Genomic DNA, 24,618 nt, shown 5'->3' with positions numbered 1-24,618 from the left:
ACCCTGCCTTCCTCACTCTCCGACGTCACTTTCTCTTGGACGACCTTAGCTAACGCCTCGAGTGCTCACCGCAGCACGGAGGGGAGAGCACTCTCTCCGCCTCTACCAACCATCCCACACCTCCTTATGAGTAGTATCGTGCGCCTATCTATACAATCCCCCCCTTCCCCACTCCTTTTGCTGCCCTCGCCGACCCCACCCCGGCGATGGCACGCGAGGCGGCCAGCCGCTTGACGGGAAACATCCACAATCCGTCCACGGATACCACCGACCGTCTGCGGGACGACGCCACCTTTGAAAGTTCAAGATATATTCTGGGAGGAATACAAGTTCTCCCTATTCATAGTCGGCTATCCCTCAAGGGGCCTCCTAGAGAGCTCTGAGTTATCCTAATACATCGAAGATTGGTGTAAATATATCGCGTAACTACGTACTTTTGCTATGTTTTGTCTAGAAATGTCGAGAATATTTTTAATGCTAATATCGTAAATCGATATAATCTGCAGAGAAAAGATGGAATGATCTACCTGCACGCCATTAAATAATATAGCTGTCACCCAACATTGCTGCTGCAATAGTGTGAATGCCATGCGATATTTGAAAATGTATGCTTAAAAAACTTGTTGCTAGAGGAAAAGGATTAGGCATGGATTGCAGCCTTTTACTGCTGCACAAGAAAGAATGAAGAAAATAAGCTTAGTGGCAAGGAAAACATGTGCACGAAGAATTGTTAAATATGATAGCTGAGACAAATGGGAAATCTGAGAGGAGCGGGAAAAGAAGTGATTATCGGAGGTTGCAAAAAAAGGAAGAATTTTTCAAAGGTGTAGAAAGCATGAGAAGTTGAGTTTTATTTGGGAAAAAATAGCAAAGAAAACCACGCAATTTCCAGTATATTTCAGGGACTTCAGGATTGGATTTCCAAAAAATATCAAATCACTTGTCCACCTTCGATGACGGACCAAGGAAGCCAAACTTCTGTGTGAAATGCATAGGCCAAAGTCATGCCATTTCCTCCCGCGAGACCGGTATTTACTTACTCTTACGGTGCTAAAACTCAAGAATATCATACCTTCCAGGGATTGGGTTGGTACGGTAGCTAGGATACTGAATTCATCTCCTTATACCACGGATTTGATTTCTTTCGGTTGCAGGATTTTTCAGAGATTCCCCATCTTCTCTTCCTCACTTGGATTGCTAGGTGGAGAGCATTTCAAGTGAAGCCTCCGTCTATTGAAAGAGACGACGGAACCCTTGGCGATAATTGTCAAGATAGGCTAATGCCAGGGCCGAGTTTTTCTCCTTCTTTCCTCAATACCTGAACATCCTATATCTACCAAAGTATCCAACAATCCCTGAAGAAAAAAATGACCATAGCTGTCAGACGACTCCTTCATTAATGATAATTATTGCTATCCTAACTTCCTCCCCAATGGGGTTGTCTACCCTTGGTTCCAAGACGTTCTCAGGAGGGGAATCATCTCCTGACCTCTTCACACCCGTTCTTCCTTTCGCCGGTCGTACGAGGGTAGTGGTGGGGAAGGTTGTGGAGAGACCGGGGTGGGGCGTGTTGGAGGGTTTGTACTGGGTGGAACGGAGGTGAAGGAAGTCACGCGCCCCGCGAAAGAGCGCGGTCTCTGGGCTAGGTGATAGATGGCGTTGATTAATCGAAATATATTATTTTTGAACGGCCAATAAATCCAGGCTGCGCCTCGATTTTATTACTTTCTTCGCGTCGGCCGGATCGCTCTTTTCGTCGTTCTCCGCCCCTTAGTTGGGTTCGGAGGCACCCTCGCCCCTCCGGGGGTTTTACTCCCATCGCCCGCGAGCGGTCGTGATCTTGCCGGCATGAGGCCTTTATTCAATCCCCATCCGCCGCCCGCTTTCTCTACCTCTTCATCTTTCATGAACTTGCAGGCGTCTTGAGGTGCTTATGTCCATGGCGTCACTTCATGGAATCCCCCATACCGGATCTACGACGGTTTTCTCCGCTCGAGAACCAACAGACACTTACTTCTCTGTGCGAATGTCAATGAGATTTCTGCCGCCATAGATTATTTCATTTGCGAAATGAAATGAGTAAGCGAAAAGAGGGATTAATACCATATAGAGAGTTACGGCGTAAAATGCACACCTATAAAATCCTCAGAAGTCCAAACCTTCTGGTGTTCAAATTATAATATCCAAAAACAAACCTGCCTACATCATGTGGTCTTTATCATTAATCACTTCTGAATTTATTCCAGCATAGTGTTCAATCTATGAAAGGTTAACAATATTTAAAATTAATGATAACTAAATCATAACTTCTATGAATTGGATTTATCAGGGGAGGAATATGAAAAAACATATTCATATATTCTGTAAATATCGGTAGCATTGCTTACACTGCTAATTTTATTTCAAGATAATGTCCATGTATGCAGAGTACGAGTACGTGTAACGTGATGTACAAAGAAACTGGTCAGGATTACGATGGGAATACGCCAAACGAGCCTCCGCATCGATCACAAGACTGCGTTTATTCTCCACGAGAAAAAACACGGCTCTCATCTTGAGGGGATTTTTTCACGCCCAGTTTTTCGTGTAAAATTGAAAGAACTACGTGTAAGTTGTGATATGCCTGTGGCCTCAACTATTTCGCGAACTTTGACTCGTCGATCCCTCAAAACCATATCACGGATGATATCAATTATTTCTGAGGAAGTCATCTCCACTGCACGTCCCGAACATTCGTGGATAGTCGATCATGCTCTAATTCACTTGCCCATCATAAACAGTCGCAAACACATGAGCAGTAGCAGAAGTCATAAGCTTCATCCAAATTAGCTTTGATATCTTTCGATGCAAAACATTTGAAATAGAAGTGTTTAATCACCGCACGAAACTTATTCGTTTTTCATTTTTCTGAATAAACAAAAGTTTGTTGCTTCAATCGACTATGAAAATGAAACCTCTTAATGGATATTTATACTTATATACTTATACTTATATATGGAACTTATACTTTAACGGCAGTCTAGTGAGAGATGAGGCTTACAAAAAGCAAACCTATTCCGATATCTCTCTTGAATTTTCTGACGGCATATTTAAGGACTCGCGAATCAAAAGTCTAATGCTATAATGTCTGCTCAAACAAGGTTAAACATTTTTACAGGTATTTATTCATATTTAATATGAAGTAGGTCGTAACTCTTTCCTGGTGGACAGGGCAGAGTATATGCTTCCTTTACATTTATTTTTAATTCACAATAATTCTATAAATTCATGAAAATGAAACAAATAAATCAACAGCAACTATTTTATTTCATCTGCTGACTTATTTAAAGCAAGGTAGTATCTTTTCTAATCCTTTGTATCTTCTTCTCTAAGGCTATCCATAAGGACAACATAAACAACCAATATGAATTACTTTTTTTCTATTTTTATGAGTAATTTAGCTGTAATATGAGCCAATTTTACCCCAAAGTCCAAGGTTAAAAATATTAAGCCATTGATAGGTATGATAAACCAATTGAAAACATTAAAATAAACACCAAAGGAGATTCTTTTTTATATTAACACGACGCATGAATAGATAAATACGACCGTAAATAGATCAAATGAATCACCTTAATGCCTCCGTCTATCAATAAATCGAGTACAACTAATGCATCACAGACGTGTGAAGGTTTCCCAAAAGTTAGATAAAAGTTTCTCGGAGACATATAAAAAGTAAGTAAATAGATATCTACTACAACTCAAAATTGATTTGAAACGTGAAATCAGGTTCAAAATTAAAATAAATTGGAATGGCGAGAGAGAAAGGGTTCTGAAAATGACTTTTGATACCCGCACGCTAAAGTGAATTGAAGTACAAGTTGAAGCCGATGGAATTTTTTGTCTCTTATTCCTTACCGTATCATTGAAAATTTTCCTCAACAAGAACGTCTCCAAGTTATGAGAATAATTTCTCTTCGAGCATAATCCAGTTGTTCCTGGATTTCATGAGAAATTTTCGATTGTGCTCCGTATCTCATTTGTAACACAGGTCACGCCAAGTTATAAGCTACGATTCCGGTCGTTTTCTTTCCTTTCCTTCCTGTAACTTTTAAAGTGGCAGAGGAAAACTATCACCCGGATACATTTCTCTCGAAATATTATTTAACTTCCTTTACCTTCGTTTCTAGAAATTCCGAATAATGGTAACCAATTTACGAGAGACACTTGAGAGCCGAATGAGGGAGTACGATTCGAGATCCGTCATCATTTGACGGTGAAAGTGCAGAGGAGGGCACTCATTAGTGCAATACAAAAGTGAAACGATCAGCCAGCTTTTAAACTTTACTTTTCTGGGAAAGTTGCTCTGAAAGCAACCACTCTAATCTCTTCCAGGGTAAATAATGTTCCGTACGTTTGGCCACTCTGTCACGGCGCAGTTAACGTTGCGTAATACTCGTCCGTGATGGGAACACTTCACGCATCACATTTTCGGGACGAAATGAAGTACGTATTTCCTCATTCAATTGCCTTTTACGTCAACGGGTGAATATGAGAGGAGGAAATGTTGCGTATCCCTTCCTTTGAGGCTACTATAATACTCAGGGATAGGTGCTCATGAACCGAATCACCCGTGACGGGTAACGCCTGAGCGCTGCAATACGAGCACTGCGTGTGTCGTAATGTACGCGTATACTTCCGTAGATATCAGCGATAAAATTAGTATCGCGCATAAAATTTGACTACTGGCACATGCCGTGGATAAACACGCATGCAGAGCTTTTAAATTGTGAACTCCTTCAGGTCGTAACATATTTGAGTTCAACCAGTATGCAAGACTTATCCGCCTCTCACAAGTTCTAATAAAATCGGATGGAATTTAATGGATACATTTTTCAGTTACATATTGGCGTTTGGTACAACTTCAATAAAATTCCAAATATTTCATGCGCTTTGCGTAATAAAAACATTGGTGAACATGTTGCAACAACTCACACAGTTTTTGGATATTTCAGTGAAGTTCTCAAACGTGGACACCTCAAGGATATTATTTAATCTATCCTGTAAGACTATTTCCAGCGTATGAATTAGAAATAATGTATCTCCAACTTTCTTCAAAAATTTTAAGTCACCTTTGATCAAATATTTAACGGAAATATTAATTCATTTCTCAAATTCGGTCCAAATAACCCTTAAATTGCTTTTCCAATCGTCATATTTGGCGTCATATATCCATTTCATGCGCCTCTGTATTCAAGCCTAATATATGCATGGGTATTGAAATGATTTTCTATTACTTGCCCCACTGGATTAGTAAAACCTAGGGATATACTTTCAATACAATGCTAATTTGATTATTATATCCTGTTCCAATCGATTGACGTGAAATGTACCAGAAGTCTGCATTGTCCTAACCACCCCGCGATTCCTCGCAAGGTGGTAATTTTCATTTAAAGGCATTTTCTCCGAAAGACTTACCTCTTTCCTAACTCCGGGGAAGATCAGCAGGAACGCCAGGAATATGGCAAAGAAGACGACACACACTGCCACCATCTGGACGTCCCCGGTGACCGGTGTCCGGTTGCTGTACGCGTAGAGCGTCGGTCCTCCATCGCTCCTGAAAGCGTCGAACCAGCCCTTCATGGCTCCTGGGGCGGACGCTTAAAGTCCACTCTTTGGGGTCACGCCTCTTGCCGCTCGGTCTCCCGCAGACCTCCCCACGTCTCACACCCCCTCTCGGTTCTTTAATAGTCCTTCGATGTGTGATGATCGGCTTGGTCACAATCTTAAAGTACGAGCAGGAGGTCTCACGATTTCTGGGTCCAACTGTAATTAGAAAAAACGCACAATATTCATTAATATATCATTAAAGTTTATCTAATGATTTACCATAACATGTTATTGGAAATTAATGCTTTTCTTGGAAATGAATGAAATACGTGTAACTCTCATTAATTAGTTGATACTTCCCATAGGTTTGTGAAGAAAGGAGACATAAAGAGAGAAGCAATTGAGATCGACTTCGTATATGGGGAAATACATATGCAGGTATGTGTTAATGAGGACATCATGTGGTAAATCTAAGGTGGTAATTTCATTTATTTCTAATTCTCTAAGTCTCATTATTAATTTACGTACTTTGGGAATTCCGTTTTTTGAAGATATAAGGATGAATGTTATGTTCACTCATTTATAATATCGCACAATTTTCATAGGAATGAAACAATTGGCAAGTCGAATAAATGCATTGAAACAATTAATGCTTAAGGGAAACCTTTTCTGATAACCCAGATAAAAATAAATGAAATAAAGTTTTGCAGTCCCTCTGGAATTTTGCCACCACCGTACTATCAAACTCTCCGACTTTTACGTTGTAATGACTAATTAAAGCTCTAGTGTATCGTTACAATTTAAAACTGAATTACACTAATCATATCAGTTGAATTATAATGGCAACTAGATATTCAAACATGAAAAAACACAAACACTTTTAGACTCTACGTTTGAGCAAGAGAGGATTAATGTTTTCACAGTTTTTCACTTCCCAATGCTGACTCATTGGATAACATCATCAGATTGGACTTTATTTTTCATCCACAATTTCTTTCCAAACCTATACTGTCTCCATGCCTATCAGGACGCTTTTAATAAATGATTGTTCTGTCAAACTGACGACATGAGTGACAGATTGTATTTTGGGTGATTCAAGTTACTTAGACGACACAAAGAGAAGAGTTATGACCCGAGGTGTACAAAGGGCTATGGGTAGTTTTTTAATAAATTTGATTATATTTCTTCTAAAATTCTAATGAATGGTTAATATATGACCAATTCTAAACATACACACTATATATTGTAGAAATAAAATGCTAATATGAATAATGCATATAGTACAGGTATAGTGTTTGATTCGGAGACACTTCACACGCTCTTGCGGAAACACTTTGAGAAGCCCTTACGGATTTTTAGACTATCCTTGAAGTATTAAAGGGGAAAAAACACAGTCAAAAAGGTTATTCGGAGTACATAGTTCATACAAGAACCATTTCAATGTGATTTTCAACAGATATAGTAGACCGAATTTAGGGCATTGACATTCTTGTGATTCTTATGACTCTGTCAGAAGCAAGGGTAGAATGCTTAAATGTGTTGCAGACATGGATGAAAACCACTCTTAGAGTAATTATAAATAAATAGAGTAATATTGTTATGAAATAAAATTATTGTTGGAAGCAAAAAATACTTGCTTAAGATGAATATGAAATTCGTTTGAACAACACTCAAGATAATTTTTTCCCTATCCTAATTTTTTTATTAACTCTAAATCACTTTAAATATTAGTATCAAGAGGTAATTTCCTAATGAAGAAATAATGTCTCATAAATAGATTTAAGGTGCAAAACATTAACCCGGCTCTTGGGTTACCAACTAAAATATCTCCCAACCGCACTCATAAGTGTCTTGACGTGAATTAAATCTAGGTACTATGCACACTTAGATGAGCAACAGAGAAATAAAAATCCATAGAACATAGTTGAAAAGTCATCCACCATCAAGTGTTATCCGGAGTAAAACTGTCCAAATGTTCATCGAGAACCTGCATTATCGCTTTATGATGAATATGTTAACAGTATGAAAGATGGTGTATTGGTGTAATTGACATACTAATGCTCGACGATGCTTACGGGAATTAGTTTGAGCAACACCAGTGAATACTTAATACTTAAATTTTCCAGGGAATCATCGTTTTACAGGAATCCCTGCGACGACGCATTATTCAAACGGCCATGAAGGCGTGCTTAATTTTTTCGGACTTGGAAGTTTCCGTCCGGATCTGATCCTCCTGGATGACCTTGTGCCGCTTTCCAAGTCCTTAATTTAAATAATAGTAGAACGATTGCGGACATCACTTTTTTACCAACGGTACATGCTTTGGAACTGCCCCCGAGGCGTTGGTTTATCACTTTTTAATTGTCTAACACAGCTATATTCCAACAATGGGGGCAGATCTCAATAAATAACTCTAAATCAAAATACAATATTGAAAAAAAATTCTTTTAATATTACAGCCTATTTAATATGCAAGCCAGCGTTTAATTAAAGACGTATTTGCTAATTGGCATCAGATCTTCACTCTGATTATATATTTCGCGCCAAGAGAGTAATCTGAAAAAAATGCAACCAGCTTTTTAACTATTTTCAGCCGTAGTAGCAAGCTACTGCCTATTTCCAACCGGATTTGGAGCCCTAATTTCTCAATTTCCCTTCGACAATGACACTCGACCAGTGACTCAGTCATCTTCACCTTGTGCAAAATAATCTCGCACGAAAAATTATTCGAATATGAATCACGTTAAATTTTCCCGTTCGTAAATTTGAGCGGTACGAGGTAAAAATGACCACAGCTTTTCCTCAAATTTGCTCACCGTTGCAGAGACAGGTACCAAAAATCTGAAGGCCGTCGACGGTATTTATACACAGTCCCTGAATAAACCTGTTCTTCAAGGTCCTCACCCGTAGGTTGACTGTTGATTCAATTTTAAAATATCTCCAAAAATGCAATAAAGCAGCGCAAATTTATTTGATGGAAATATAACTTACAGTAAATTACAATATTTTATCATTCAATAATTTTTGTCAAACTATATCTCCCTCTTGTTTGTTCATGGGCAACTGGATAAGATAGAAAGAAGTGTAATTCCATGTAACCTAATGTAAAATGATACATAATATACCACCAATGACAAATAATACAATATCGAAAATACGCAATTTCAATGCAATTCACTAAATTAAAGAAGATGTATACAAGTGACATAAGATTTCTTGAAGCAATAACCATGACATATTTACTGTATTCACAACGGATTCTTTTATTTTTTCAAATTTTTTGACAGAGTTATACATTTAAAATTCGGTGGGTAGTCATTGTATCTTCAAAGGTATATCATGCTACTTTAATTTGAGGTAGTCTTAACTATTTCGTATCAGCTTAAAAGCACTGCTTTTACTGCCTTTCATATGAAAAGTAGAATGGGAAAAAAACAGTTGTTGAAGCTTGCCTTGTTTCCGGACAACACAAAATTGTTTTCGCAGAGATCATCTAACTAGCATGCCTCCAAGTTTGTTCCAGAACTGATTGATACGTTAGTGCAAGACTCAGATCACATCATCGAAATCTCCGCATTTATGCATAGGTAATCAAACCATTCAATCAACAGAAGAGCCTTGTCATCTCGGCAAAACGACGAAACCTTCCTTTTTCCACATTCGCTTGCCTAAGAGAAAGAGAAAATTGTCCCTCACCAATCGGAGTAGCGTCAATCTTTTCACCCGGCAACCTGAACCAGCAGGAGAGAAAGAGACAGTAGAGGGAAAAAAGGGAGAGTTTTCACTGTCAGTGATTTAATCAACACTAGAGAGATCTCCACGAGGAGATTTCATCGACGGATATGGACAGAATCTGTTGAAAGGGAGGATGACGACGAGATGGGGAAAGAATACATCATCGGTGAACGATGCTAAGAAAGTGCGAGAAGTCCCTTTGCCCACACGCGGTTCTGGGCAGGTGAGACTTGAAGCCGCCCGCACCACACTTGGACACGGCGGAAATCTGTTTTCACTGTCAATCGACCTACATTTTTCAAAGGTCTCCGCGGAATGTTAAATTAAGCGTAGGGAGGGAAGAGATTAAGGGAGTGAGAGTGAAATAGAGAGAGAGGGAGAGTAGGGGGGAAATAAGGAATACATCTCCAAACACTCTTTTTGACCCTGACCTATAACTGTTGGCTGTACGTGACACATGGCATGCGTCTCGCGTGCCAACGAAATGGGAACCCGCGAATGGTCAGCGAGTAGTAGTGCGTTCGATATTTCTCAAAGTAACGTGACGTCACGGACAACCGTGGGGCGCGCGTCGATGTCCGTGACGAGGCGTTGTCTTGGGTGACGAAACGGAAGCGGGACTCTTTTTAAACCTTCTCTCAAGGTGAAGTTTGATGGTTTTAGGGTAAGGAAAGAGTGCACGCTCATAAGTCCTTCGGGGATTGCGGAAGTTTTCCTTCAAGATGATTATTGCCAGAGAGGTTGGGAGTGAAACGCAGTCATTCATGATTCAAAACTCCGCAATCACGTCCCTTAATAATGCAGGGTATGTAAATAATTAGGATTGTTTGGAATTTCAATACATCATTATGAAAAAGGTGTAGTAGGTATTGAAAAATAATTTCGTATAGGGTTTATTTACTTCTTCACTTTAATTTGCCGTGCCATTTTGGAAAATGTGATTCTATTATTTGCTCTATTGTACGGTAGAGGAAAGAGTAATGTTCGATTGAAACGCATATTACTAGTTGAAAGGAAAAAAATTGCCAACAAGGAATACCCTCACATTTCTAAATTATAATATTTTAAAAGACTTAGCGACTGTAGACTATTTAATGGATCCAATGATTATTTTGTTTTTAATTTGCTAAAATGACTCAAATAGCTTAATGGTGTAAACTTGAGTGTTAACTATGGGAAATGGGCTCGAAATGGGTTTTAATATACTGAGTTTAAATAACTTTCGTTTTATAACATTTTCCCGGAATTTTCGTGATATTGATGTCTATCGATGACTTCTGCGAGAAGAATTAAGTTTTGTGAAAAATGATGATTGCATGATACAAGATTAAATTCAACAAATTTAGCTTCATCATCATTTTTCTCCAACTGTCTTTCTTCATGAAATCCTTCTCTAAGACTGCCTCAAGTTCCTTCCTTAACCTACCTAAAGCTGATGCTATTTTCTACTGAAAATATTTCTTATCAAGATTATCAAACCTACCATATTGTGGATTCCATTTTATTTTTCCCTTAAAAAATCATGAACTTCGTGGAAAAGATTGGTTATCTGCGAGGGACGACGAGAATGGCCATCCAACGCAAGGTCTCTGAGGTGAGCCCTAAGGTTGGACAAGGACACGCTAATTGATTTGACCGCGAGCGAAAGTGGTGTTGACGAAAACGTTGTGACGTCTTCCTATTTAGGGAGTTAAATACGCTCACCAATTTTACATCTTTCACTCAATTTGGACTAACGCTGCGCCACTCGTATCGTAAGAAATGCCTTGTGGACCCCGGAGTTCAAACCTATAATGCCCGATTGGAAATGGCCAACCCATTCCAAATTTGGATATTTATTCACCTTTCACTCGAGCGCATATCTATGCAGCCTCTATGATTTTTAAGTTCAGTACTTGTATTTTTTGCTTGAGCCTCTACCACAATAGTTCTATAATAGTTTTGTCTTTTATCGTTAGAAGTTTTTCTCTACATAGGTAAACCTCATATATTGATGAACTTCTATCAAGCGAATAACTTGGAAGACCGACTGTTTTCACTCGATTTCCATATATCCATTGACTTGCCTCTCCTAATTTGAATATCCCGCCTTTAAGTATATCCCGCCAAAAATTATTCTAACGATCAACTCAGTGTGATGAATGTTCAGGCACAGGGGCGTAAGGTCATGGTGGTTGGTTAGCGTTAGACATGTACTAGTGCGTTCCATTTGGCTGCATATGGACACTGTTTGCTATGCTAGTGGAGCTTTAATTTGGGGCCATTGCAGAAGAAATTAGCAGGCGTAAAGTATACTGAAAAAAGTAAACAGGCTCAGTGAAGTTGCGCTCAGCACAAAATCAACGGTATTATTCAGGATTACTGCATTACATATATGAATTATTTTAAGTATACAATTATTTAAACATACCAACTTGACAGGATTAAAATGGAAAGCACTCCCTTGAAAATATCTGGTCCTGAATTATCAAGGCAGCGCTAGAAAATTTTGGACTCGGAAACGTTCTCAGAAACAAAACTGGGTATACCCATGTACAATGCAAATCCTTTTCTCACTAATCGAAGCTAGGAATAGCTCTCCAAAGACAACCAACTCCATTCCCATGAAGGTCTTTCGATACCGCGTCCTTTCCCGAACGAGAGAATAAGAGAGACCATTGGTCGGAGAGGAGTCGACGCAAATGGCCGCTTAAACGGCGTCCTCTGGTAAGTTCATCCATTTTCTTCCGCAATCCTTCTGCACGCCGCCAAGATTTTTTTCCCTTCAATTTCAGGGAGTGCCCTTTTCCTTCCCAGCGGCCCCGGCTCCGGTTCGGAGGGCCTCGACAGTCGCGCCGCCACAGTCGCTGTCAAGATCACCCGCTCTCTCCCAAGGACGAAACTTTCGCCCGAAATTACGGGGCGGTGGAGGAAGGAGGGGTAGATGGGGCGGGATCGAAGGGAGGAGGGTGGGGAGTGGGGAGGGGGGTGGTGTCTGGGGAAGGGAGAAAGACCAGGTGCAGATGCGAAATAATAATGCATGGAGCAAACGGAAATGCCGCGAGTATCGATCGAAAAGGAAAGTCCGGCCGAACAAGTCGGTACACACACAGCCCCTGTTGCTTGGCGCTGAGTAAGAAAATATCCGGCGGAAAATATCTCGACGGAAATATCGGGATTGTTGGATAGTTAACACTTATTGGCCGAGGGAGAGGATAACAAGTTACGGTCCAGCATATTTGTACGAATGTACATTTTTTCATTTACATCAGGCTTCATCGTAATTATCGCGAGAAGCTAATTGTTCGTCCATTACACAGCAGCGCATACCGTAACATTACCATTTAATTTTCGACCATTGCTAGTGTTTTTTTTGCGAAACATTATCAATGGATGCAGCACAAACCTCCGTAGATGTACTGTTGAATGAATTCCATTCAAAGTCATTGTAGTTTGCGATAAAGCCTCAAATCAAATTGCTAGCTTTGGTTTTTGTGAGGAACATTCGAGAAACTTGGAATTATTGCAGCGGTATTAACAATTAAATATCCGCACAGATGATTTGAAAAACTTATTTCGTCTCTTTATTTGAAAATCGTTTTTTAAATACATTTTTACACGTCACTCCAAGGGTATTGTATGAAAGAAAAGGCGCTCCTTGACGAGATGATATGAGATAATACTTGTAACTCATTTTACAAAGCCAGTTTCAGAAAAGTCTCGAAGGAAGTAGACTTCTAAAAACTATATTTTCACAATGTAAGAACTCTTCACTACTTTAATAAACGTGGGAAGAAATTGTTTTCAAGTACCAAACCTTAACTTTAATTTTCACCTTTGTCATGCACAATACCACTTTATCTGAAGTGCAACACGCATGTAATGTGAATGTTTCAAAGACAAATGCACAAAATATTAGTTAATTGAAAAAATTAAATTTGAAAAACTAAAGTATTATCTAATCCTTCAATCTCCTAGACCAAATTAACAAGGGCCCGAACATTGTTTTGAAATCGGAGGGCTAACACTTTGATAAAACACAGGCCAGAATACTTTTAGAATTCTAACAGCCACGCTTTCATGAGCACAAACAGGCTAAAATCTACTCAACGGATGAAAAGCAAATTTTCCTCACTAATCATTACCTTCCTCTTCTTTTCCCTCCCCATTTGATGAGATTGCCATTTTCTTCCACCGCATGTCCTTTGGCGAGTTTAAATGACTGGGTTCACAGAAAAAACAAATTATGGTGTACCCGAAATGTATGGGGGAGGAAGGCCAAAAATCTTGAGTGGAAGTAACCAGGGGTCTCTCTCACCTCCCCTCCCGCCTCCCATGCATATTTCAAAATCATTTGTCATCAGAACTTCCCCATTTTTAATTTATTTGCGCATATAAAGCTTGTTAAAATCGTGAATAGAGGAGTTGATAATTGGAAATAAACTAACAAAAAATAAACTGCACCAGCTAAAATATTTTCTTTTCCTAGAGGACGATTTAAAAAAAAAACATATTTTAAAATTCTACTGTATACAGTCATTATTCAATTACTGACTCATACCCCTGATCGTCGAGATGAGGTGTCACGAGTAACTTAATAAACCACGTAGTGCTAAATAACGACTTGGAGGAACCGTAAATATCTTTCCCCAATGTGTAGGGCCACTTTCTCTTCAACTATAATTGAGATTCATTTTTGAGTTATCTGGAAAGGATTGCATAACCGCAGATATTTTCTCTCTTCCTTTCCCCCTCCGTAACTTTTATTTTTTTCCTTTCCACAAAAGCACACGCGCACCGTTACGTATTAAACAAAGTAAAAAAGGACGATCCCCAACTTTCATCCTAACTTCAGTGGTCGTGAGGCTTAGAGGCAAAAACTTCTCTATCCTGGGTTTTCGCAATTTTACCCGAAAAGCACGACATCACTTCCTCGAAACGAAAACGTGGGTCACGCGTTTTGCCTCGGAAAAATAAAGAGATTCCCATTCGGACACAAAGACTCGAATGCTGACAGAGTTATTTTGGAGCGCGCTGGCATTTCTTTCGACACGCCTCGGACGGGAGTCCTTGCCCGAAGGTCCGCCACGCACGAGATCGCCGAGGCGAAGATTTGGAAACAGAGCAGTATCATAATTTGCGTGAGGCGGAATATATTAAGGAGGAAGGACTGGTGGAGCATTTCCCGGTAAAACGTAGAACTGCTGCGGGTGAAAACATTTCCCAGAGAAAACTTCCTTCAGAAAAAAGTGCAAAAAATTTAACTATTGTGATTTTATGCAAAGGATAGGATTCGGAACAATTTGATTTATTATCAGAAATTATTTGATGGTTTTGTTAGAATATATTAATCGAAATGTTTCTGAAAACTTGTGAGCACTTGCTAGAGCTATGTTATTCAATCGATAATGAAGATTGCTATATGCTATATGATAATTATCTCTTTCATAAATTTGATAGTTCTACAATCATACATTCAATACTTGAATAAACAATGTTTTTCACCTGAAATAGCAATAACCTTAAATATTATATATATATATATATATATATATATATATATATATATATATATATATATATAACCATAGAGAGCATACACATAACCAACCAACTTCTGGAACTTTGACTAAGATCCTTCCAATTTTTAGCATTATAGCTTACAATAATATACACGGCGGAATATTCATAAACATCAACTACTCACCCATATTTACTAAAAATATAATGGGAAGAATACCACGCCTTAAATCTCGTTGCACGTTTTAATCTGAAACCTGAGACCCATTCATTATGAAAAGAACTCTCGCTCAGGGTATTTTAGCAAATGAAGGAAAATATTATTAATTATATTTAAATATTTTTAAGTCATTAGGTGGGATAGAAATTCCACTATGCTGTTATTGGGAATTTAAAGGCAACATTTGTTCACTGGCATAGGTAATATCTACAAAATACAGTTTAGTGCAATACAAAATGTAGATTAATAGATTTCAGATTATTTTGAGGGTATTTTCGTCGTAATAGAAAAATTGATTTTTTTAAATATCGAAAAACGCGCTGTCTTCATCTAAATAATAAATCATTACATTTTTAGAATATTCTCAGCAGAGCGCTGAGGAGCACAGTTTCAATTTGAGTAAAATAAATGGAATTCAAACACATTACCTACGACATAGGCGTTAAAATGTTATCTAGTTTGTTTACCATACTAATATTAACATTTTTTCTAAGCATAAAAACCTATGTATTTTAATCCTTTTTTTATGGATCAGAGTCAAACAGAAACTAATCTCCAGTCTTCTGAGCTCAGTCCTAGTTTAAAATTTATTTATTATTGAAACTGGAGAATAAATATAACGGTTTGTTTATTCATTCGATCCCTTTTTAATCTTGTATTTCTCAGATTAACAAAAAAACATAGAATATACGGGGGCTTAAGAATTTCGGTATTTTTATCCTTGGGCAACTAAGGTGTCATCCTTTCAGAGAATATAAAAATGTATCAAAGAATACATTTTTTAGTCAAAAGTTGTTTAACAAAAAAATATTTTCTCTAGACAATGTTTAGAAACAGAAAAACATATGTTGGCGTGTATTTCACCGAATGATGCTCAGGAAATTCATGTTCACACAACCAGTTGGAGAAATCAATGGAAATAATTGCTAACACGATCTCCGTGATGCCGTACGCCCGATTTAATCGTATTGCTGAGCGCCGCTAGTGAAAGAGGGGCTGAGACAGAGAGATTCTAATTTTTGAGAAAGTGGGTCGGAGTCGCAATACTATTTGCAGTGGAGAACTCGTCAAAATACGTTCTTAGATACTTTTTTGGAGTTACACTTTGAAATATCATATTAACTCACAGGTTTAAAAAAAAAAGATAGAGATTGAATGAAAATGGGGATAATTTTCTCGCTGGTTTTCGTCATATACAAACTAGACAAAATCTCTGCATAATAGAGATGAGGACTTGAACATCCTTACATAGGCTTAATCGCCGATTCATTATGCAGAAGTATATTTGTCACCACTACAATAAATGCCGAGTTTCAAGATATGGGAATGAGGCCGTGAAAATATTAATATATCTTGAAAAAATACTTGAGGGGAACAAATATTTTAAATGTCGGCCTAAAAATTTAAAATAAACACTTTATTTTACCATTTTTGGATCACCTCCACATGCTCTATATGATTTTCGTGAATGGACCAAATATTGAAGTCAAAACGGTAAGTCAGTCATTTTTTTTTTAAGTTGGGATATAACTTCAGTATTTTTCAATGAATAAAAATTGCACACTTATCAAAAAATGTACTCGTGGCAAGGAAGATTTTATTTAAGCTTTAGTCTAGACCAATCTTAATATTATTAGTAGTGATTTAGTGCTTCAGTTAGCATTCACGAAATGTAAAATAGGAACTCCGAAAAAGAAGACAACTACTCCTCATAGCTTCACATAATATTACAGAGTACATTATTTAACATAATTTTATAACATCTATTTTGTGTCAATACAGAGCGAAAATAAGGAGAGAGTGCCCCAGGAAATAGAAATTCCCCGTTGTAGAAAGTACATAATTTATCCAAACAGCAGTTGGTTCAAATCTGTGATTAATGTCTTTTAACCTTTCCCTTCGCCCTTCCCAAATATTCTCTCCTTTTCTCGCATCTCCCGTCGACCCCCTTGAATATTATGACCCAGGTTAACCTCCCGCGAAATTAATTGAAAACAGTCTGGTGGACTGCCACGATAATTCCATCAAGTTCTTTAGTTGTTGGGTGAGAGGTGTTCACCGACACCGCAGCACACAAGCCTTAGGCAAACAACCTTCACACCTTCTTCACCGAGATAATTTGCCACCAAACCAAGTCCTTCCTTCTCCTTAATAGTGCCGTGAAACTCTCACGTCTATATTTTTAGTCTACTGTAAACGGTAATCTGAAAGAAATTGGTAATTCTGAAAACCACAATTTAGAATTTACCATTAAAAATTTACGGAAGGAAATTCTTAATCAAATTTATCCTCGAAAAAATTTGGTTTTCCACATGATATGAAAATGCGATAGTCACAAAGCTAAAGACTGGAATAATTGCCAGGAGGGAAATGAATGTGCCCGATAATATTTTTAAAATTTTAATGAATCGCCTTAAATAACCCTTCCAGTCAAAACATTTAACTATATCTTGAGCGGCAATATAAACCTTCTTGATATAAAAAAATGATATTTCGATTTTGAGGGCCAAACTTATGCTTTAATTCTGCATCGCATCATAGAATGAGTACATATGATATCATATGAATAGAAACGGACGATAGGTCGAAGGAACAGGCATTAATTAATTAATCATTAAGAATTCATCATTCCTTGCGTGCACATCAAAAAAGAAATTTAAGTGATAAGTAAGGCTGAGCACCGCAATATACTAAATGCTCTCATATGCAGGAGGAAAGCTGTGCATGCCAGAAACGCCAACTGGACGTGGATCGGTATAGCATTGCTCAAATAACTCCTAAAAATGATCAATTCTTTTCATGGGTATTCAATCAATAAATATTAGTAAAATATGGCATTAATTGACTAAGAAGAAATATTTTATGCTGATCAACGCTGAAAAGACAGAGTATGAAGATTACTGAATATACTGATTCACAGGAGCTACGCTATGAGATCGATTTTGAATTAAGTGGCAATTTCTATGACATATGACGAATGAATTAAGCTACCTTTTTTCCATTCTTTAAATTGGGGTCAAAGTGTTGTCATGCATTAAAAGATAAGTTGACACAACCGGGTTTTCTCTGATGTTACCGCGCGAAAATGCAGGATGAAAAATACGCCACAACTCAAATGTGAATGGCTTTTACAAAATTAGTCTCATCAGCACGTTTGCATTTTCGGAAGTCCCCGTATGGAAACGCAATGGATTCGCTGTAAACACCAATACTTGACAAACGACCGAATGAGGTTGACCTCGCTCTGGATTCGACAGCGCGATCTGGAGCTCTCATTGGCGGCGGCACGCGGGTGCCGGAATGGTAATTGGCTGGGCGCTCCCGTTTGGGCACCTGCTGGCCCCTATCAAAAGTATGCAGCATAAACACCGACGACTCCCAAGCCACGACTCTCAAAGGGCGATTTGCTGGGTTACGGGTGCCCGGGCGACTGCTTCCAAACTCGCTGTCAGCGGTCTCTTGTTGACGTGGACCTTGGCATCATTAAATCTCACCCCTCCCGTCCTGATCAAAAAAATTGTGATAAACCCACGCACGCATGAACATGTGTCCCTCTAAGGAATAAATTAATAAATCCATACGATAACGCACAAGAGTTTTTTTCTGTTCCTATATTTAATTCAGTGATTCGCAAATGAAGCGCAACTGATATAAATAATGAAGTTCTTGAAAAAGAACCTTCTTTCTTCGTCCATTATTCACAAGCATCTTACATTAGCCAATAGTCGCATAGCAACGTGTTTGTGTTGGGCGTTACTCATCGTTGACTTGCGACTAACTAAATCCTCCCCAGTTTTCTTGTAATGATCAACGTTGTTTAGCCGTAGTGATAGCTGCTAGCGCCACGACACATGGGGATAATAGTGATTACTATTATACGAGTAGGTACCAGTCTACCGGCTTAGGCCATACTTTTGATGGACTCTGGTACTACATACTACCGTACTCCAAAGCCCAACTAGCATGACACAAGAAAATCCTAAACTCATATTGCATATTACAATAGTTCATGGTTTTATTTATGTGTGATTTCTACCTATCTTAATTTCATCCAAACTATCTTTTCGTCCCTCTGCCTCGTTTTCCTAGCATTCTCGCCTATATAAGCATCTTCAGAATCCCATTGCCTACCGGTACCTTCTTCATCTATTTGTCCTTCCTTCTTGCAACAGCCGTCTCTCTTTCCTTACTATACCTAAAACTTCATCAATTATTTTTCTTTTGTTCCATTTTATTTAATTTGATATGAGAAAATAAAACGGAACGGAACCTGTATGACAAATGTAAGTACGTATATATACGTATATCACAACTGTTATCAACCCGAATGTTGGTTTGATAGGCGAAGATAGAACTCATCTAGAATGAAGCTCGAAGGTGAGTGGAATTCATATAATTTGAGGTGGGTGAGGCCAGTTCCTTTTCTTGTGGCTACAATTATAAGGAGGAAGAAGTTGAAAGAGTATACTATCAGTTGGAGGACATATTCGCGTGTGTTCCTGTAGGGAAACATTTGATGGTAATGGGGGATTGGAATGCGACGGTGGGCGAAGGGAGAGATGGTGATGAGGTGGGGGACTACAGTTTAGGCATGAGGAATGACCGCGGGGAAAAAGTACGAGTAATTTAGTTCTGCAGGAGAGAGGAGTCATCACCAACACTTGGTTTATACACCACAAAAGACGAAGGTTTACATGGAAAATGTCAGGTGACTAAGAAAGGTATTAGTTAGATCATATTATGGTTAGGCACAGATTCAGGAGCAGTGGGATCAATTCACACAGCTTCCCGGGAGCAGATACGGACTCTGACCACAATTTAGTTGTTATGAAGTGTAGCATCCGGCGCAGGTTAGGAGTTGAACTGTAGAGAAATTAAATTAATTCACAAGGAAGGAGTAGCAGGCTGTAGAGAAAATCATGGCGGATGGTAAAGAGCTAAGCATTATCGAGGAAAAATGGGAATACATCAAAAAAGAGATATCAAAAGCCGCAAAAGAAACTATAGGAAACGTTAATGGGAAAAGGGCAAGGAAACTATGGATCACGGATGAGATGATTAGAAAGATAGATGAGAGAAGAAAATGGAAAAATGTAAAGAAAGAGTTAGGCAAAAGAAAGTAAAGAGAGGTAAATAATAAATAGAGACGGGCAGCAAATAAAGCAAAAGAAGCATGGTGGAAGACAGTGCGAGGATATGGAAAGTTTGCAGAGGAAGGGTGAAATTGGTGGGCTATACAACAAGGTTACAGGTTACCTGTAAATCACTAATGGGAAATAAGAAGGGAAAACCTGTGCTAACGGTTAGAGATAAGTCGAGTAATATAATAGTTGATACAGAAAAGATCCAAGAGAGATGGTAGGAATATACAGAAGAACTTTATAAAAATGAGAAAGAACAAGGTATGGTGGGCGAGGAGAGGGGTTTGTTGAGAGAAATCCTGAGGAGGCAGGAAAAATGGATGGAGGGCGTATTGATCGGCAGTGGGATATTGAAGACTGTAAAGAGGGGGGAATGTTAGGCAAACGAGGAAAGGGCAGAAACAGGATAGGGATGTTGGACGGGATGAAGGGAGGAAGGAAGTACTCAGAGATGAAGAGGGACTTGATGTAGAGTAGATTGCTGGATTGTATTTCGTTAGGAGTCACAAATTATTTATTTGGTAGTTGTGTCCATCGAAAACCTACCTTAAATGGTAGTGTACTTAATAATAATAGAGCATAAATGCAAGAAAAAATTGATTTTAACTAGTCATATTGAAATTTTAGCGTACATTAGGGCGATGATTAATCCGACATCGGAATATACAACGTATGCATCAACTGGAAGGCTGGTTCTACAGGTATACACGTAAAATGAAATAGGTCACCCCATACAGGGTCCGAGGCGCGTGAAAGGATGCATTCGGGGAACCGTGCAGGGATATTGTGGCCCTATGCCTCTTTTAGTCCTCCTATTTTTTTCCCCACATAAATTTAAATCTAGACATTTATGTGTCTATATGCATGAGTAAGCATAGAGTATTCTATATTTTTATCTTAATACAGCGCATTGACTTAGGAAGTAAAATAGGGTAACATTTCCTATAAATCGAAAGCAATACAAATTGACGCCATCGCCATAAATGGCTGATGGTTATTGGTGAAATTATTTATAAGATCGGAATAAAGCGAGAGAATTTCCGGTTCATTTCCGTGTAACAACCCAAAATTTTTATTTCAGTCGCTGCTCCACGGTTTCTCATACCATGTGGTGCAGACTTAACTCTACCACGAATCGCTTAGGCTCTTGTCTACTGCACCACGGGCATTGGCTTACACCAACATTGGGTAGAATTGATTTTCATGGCCCCCGTGGACCTCTCCACGTTTTCTCATGCGAAAGTAACGATCATTACTTCTGGGTACCATGTCCCGGCCGTTTTTTACTCGTGCATTCCCTTGGGAAGGCCAAAGAAAATTTTTGGAACCGAACGACATGAAAACTGACTCATGCTCCCTATCTGTTCCGCCATTATAGCGTGGACGCTGGCTCACGGCAAGAAGAACGACATCCTAAGTGAAGCAGCCTTGGGAGGAAGAAGCAATTTTCTCTACCGTCGACAGACGTAAGAGGCCACACGAGACGTTGCAAACGACCACACGTTTTATTTCCTCGTGCCTGCTCGAGTGCCGACGCAGCAGGAAAAGACCGCCCGTTCCGAGATTGACTTCCCTAAAGCCCTGGGGCGAAGTTCTCACTTGTAGTGGGCACCGCAGAGAATCTGGGGCAAGGCTGTTTGTTCGCTCCCCCGCTTCCCTTCTCCCTCCCCCGGCCATGATCGCACACGGCATCATCGCTCCATCATCTTCCGCCCTCGCTCGGCCCGACCCGCCCGCTGCGCCGGGATTGAAGACTGAGGACTCCTTCAAAGGCGAACCGGCCAGGGGTCCTCGAGGGAGGGGTTCGTTTCGTTTTTAACAAATAAGATCGCTCCGTCCAGAATAGGAGGCGGGAAAAAATAGATCTTTGCCCCCTAATTGCGCGACGATCGATTTGCTACTTCGATTCTAACGATACGTAAGAAGATTGAATTCTCTTTTACGCTGTCCTTTGAGCCGTCACAATCGAGCGCCTTGGACGAAATAATCATAGAAAGACGAGGAGCGGCAATGCTGACCTTATCACTAAGGCCTAAACGTACTTATTGAAAAAGAGAGCGTAGACGGCCAATACAAAAAAATGTACAGGATTTATTATATATGTACGTGTATGTTACCGAAGTAAGTTATTATGTAATCATACATTTTAAAAAACGGAAAAGTATCAGAGTATATTTATTACCAACACAAAAGGAAGATATTCCATAGTAAATTTTAAAAATATTTAGCAAATGATGCCAATATTGGAAATTATATTGATTGGCTTTCATAGCATTTCTATTTGATTGTAAACAGTAAGTGACACTACGTCGAAGATTCAAAGTAAGATCTTTCAACCCGCGTTGAAATTCTATTCTTGCCGTTTAAATTCAGAAAATCGCGTTCATCGCACAATAGATCCCTCAAAATAGAAACAACGAGTGTTACGGCTAATTGCTTCCTACGACCGTGATCGAAATGTGGACGAATTTTTCTGCAGTATAGAAAAAATACAGCTTCGCGCTCCCGCAGCCGAATTGTCTGTTACAGTATTGGAATATTTTCCAAAATATCCTTCTTGCTGAAACGGAATTCTTCTTCTTAATGCGTTAGGCAGTTAAGAGAGGGAAAGCCAGTACTGAGTCACAAATTTTACGTTGTGAAGATATCTTCATACGGATTTTGCCTCTGGCGCCAAAAGGGTAGGTAGCATTTAATTGGCTAAATGTTGCCAGGAATTCTTCGAGACCTTCATAGTCCTTCGCATCGGGCAATTACTTTAAGTGAGCTGAGAGCCAAGAGCCAAGAAGAGATTTAGACCCACGTTTGTTTCAGCCCATCTTCTTTCATATCTCCACCACCTCGTTCATACCGATTCCACACCTAACAGGAATTGAGAAAATAATGGCAAATTTTTTTCTTATGTGGTAATTTATAATCAAATAAGATTTTTAAAGGTGGTGGTAGATATCACTTCGATGTGACAAGCTGGATATTTATTATCCTAAACATATCAAAGCTTGTCTCAAAATATTGCTCCTTTTATCGCTAAATAATTAAAATAAAAACTTATTCGGTCATTTTTTAACATAAAAAAATTGTTACAGCACCAAATATTACCTGATAATATTACTCCTCCAATTCAAATATTATAAATATCTAATTTGTTCATTAAATTTCGTGTGAATCATTTGAGCATAAGGGGCTTCGCCATATTTCTCGAAGCAAGACCCAAGCCTATGCTAACTGTACGATAATGATTTAACTGAAGAAGCCTATTCCACAAAAGTTTTCGCGAAAATCGGAATCTAACACGCACAATCAAAGGCGAACAGATCAACACTATATCATACAAAATCCCACTTCCGAAGGCATAGATACTTCTCAACTGGCTACTTCCCTTTCTCACACAGTAAGCCCTCCCAATAAAACGATAACAAGAAACACGGATGAATGCCACCGAAATCTTGTGGGATAAGGGTGCACAAACTTACCTTTCGGGAGATAAAACACCACCGTCCCGAGCCACTTCCGTCCGTATTAATTCTCTCGGAGGGTCACTCTCACCTCAGCACCGCCGCTCAATTTCAGGACTACTGAAGCAAGTGTCAGCCATGCAAGGAGAGGGTGACAAAACTTTCGAAATTGTCTGTCGCAAATCCGCCGGCGAAAATTCTCGGTTGTGAGTACATAACGATGGAATCATTAATGAGTGAAAGGATGAGGGGTTGAGCGAGGGAAACGGCCAGACGGGTCGTGCCCTTGGGTAAAACCCAATACGTTCACGTCATGTGTGGCCGAACGAAATGCGTGAATCTATTTCAGAGTCTAGCTTGGGCGCAGGGAAGAGAGAGAGGACACCTAAATGACATTCTACGGACGTCAACACCAGTCATCATACGCACTCGGAATTTCCAAAGTTAGGTGTACGACGACAGAGCCCTCCGGTGCATCCTTGGACCATTGACAAAGATTTAGACCACCTCATCTAATCTTATAACCACTAGACCTTTAACGCCTCAGAGTTACGGGAAAAGAATACGTCAACGCTTCGCAAAAACAGGCAACACTGACACAATTATGACTTTCCTTTAAACGAAGTTCGGTGTACTCACATGGCTTTACCAAGTCCGTATTCACTCCACCTCCACTCTATGTTTTAATAAAAAAACCATAAACACAGTAATCAGCCCGAAGGTCGGTTTGGTAGGTGATGGTAGAGTTCACCAAGTACTAAGCCCGACGGCGTGTTAAATTCACACATCAGGGTAGGGGGGCCAGTTCCTATCCCTGGTACGGTTATGGTTTCCCAGGAAGATCTGGTACCCAAAAAATCACATAGCTTAGGTAGAGCCGCAGATTCCCAGAGACTTGCCCGGGAATCGAACCCGGGAACCTCAGAGGTCAGTAGTCCAACGGTCTACCCCATGGACTACCATGACCCACCTATTTTTT

The 24,618-nt window shown here is 39.3% G+C and overlaps 1 protein-coding gene across 3 annotated transcripts in view; it reads right to left on the bottom strand.

Annotated features, from left to right (window-relative positions):
• LOC139691988 (dual oxidase maturation factor 1-like) overlaps positions 1–24,618 on the bottom strand; it is a 350,529-nt gene that overhangs the window by 170,354 nt on the left and 155,557 nt on the right. For all 3 annotated transcript variants that reach the window (XM_071589978.1, XM_071589980.1, XM_071589979.1), the window contains one exon: positions 5,458–5,805. In XM_071589978.1, coding sequence (XP_071446079.1) covers positions 5,458–5,622 — 165 coding nt within the window. In that variant the 5' untranslated portion in view covers positions 5,623–5,805. The remainder of the gene's footprint in view (positions 1–5,457; positions 5,806–24,618) is intronic.

Source organism: Hetaerina americana, unplaced genomic scaffold (assembly GCF_022747635.1).
Source record: "Hetaerina americana unplaced genomic scaffold, ioHetAmer1.1.p SCAF_4, whole genome shotgun sequence".
In the NCBI taxonomy this organism is placed as follows: Eukaryota; Metazoa; Arthropoda; class Insecta; order Odonata; family Calopterygidae; genus Hetaerina; species Hetaerina americana.
This window is presented reverse-complemented; position numbering and strand designations above follow the sequence as displayed.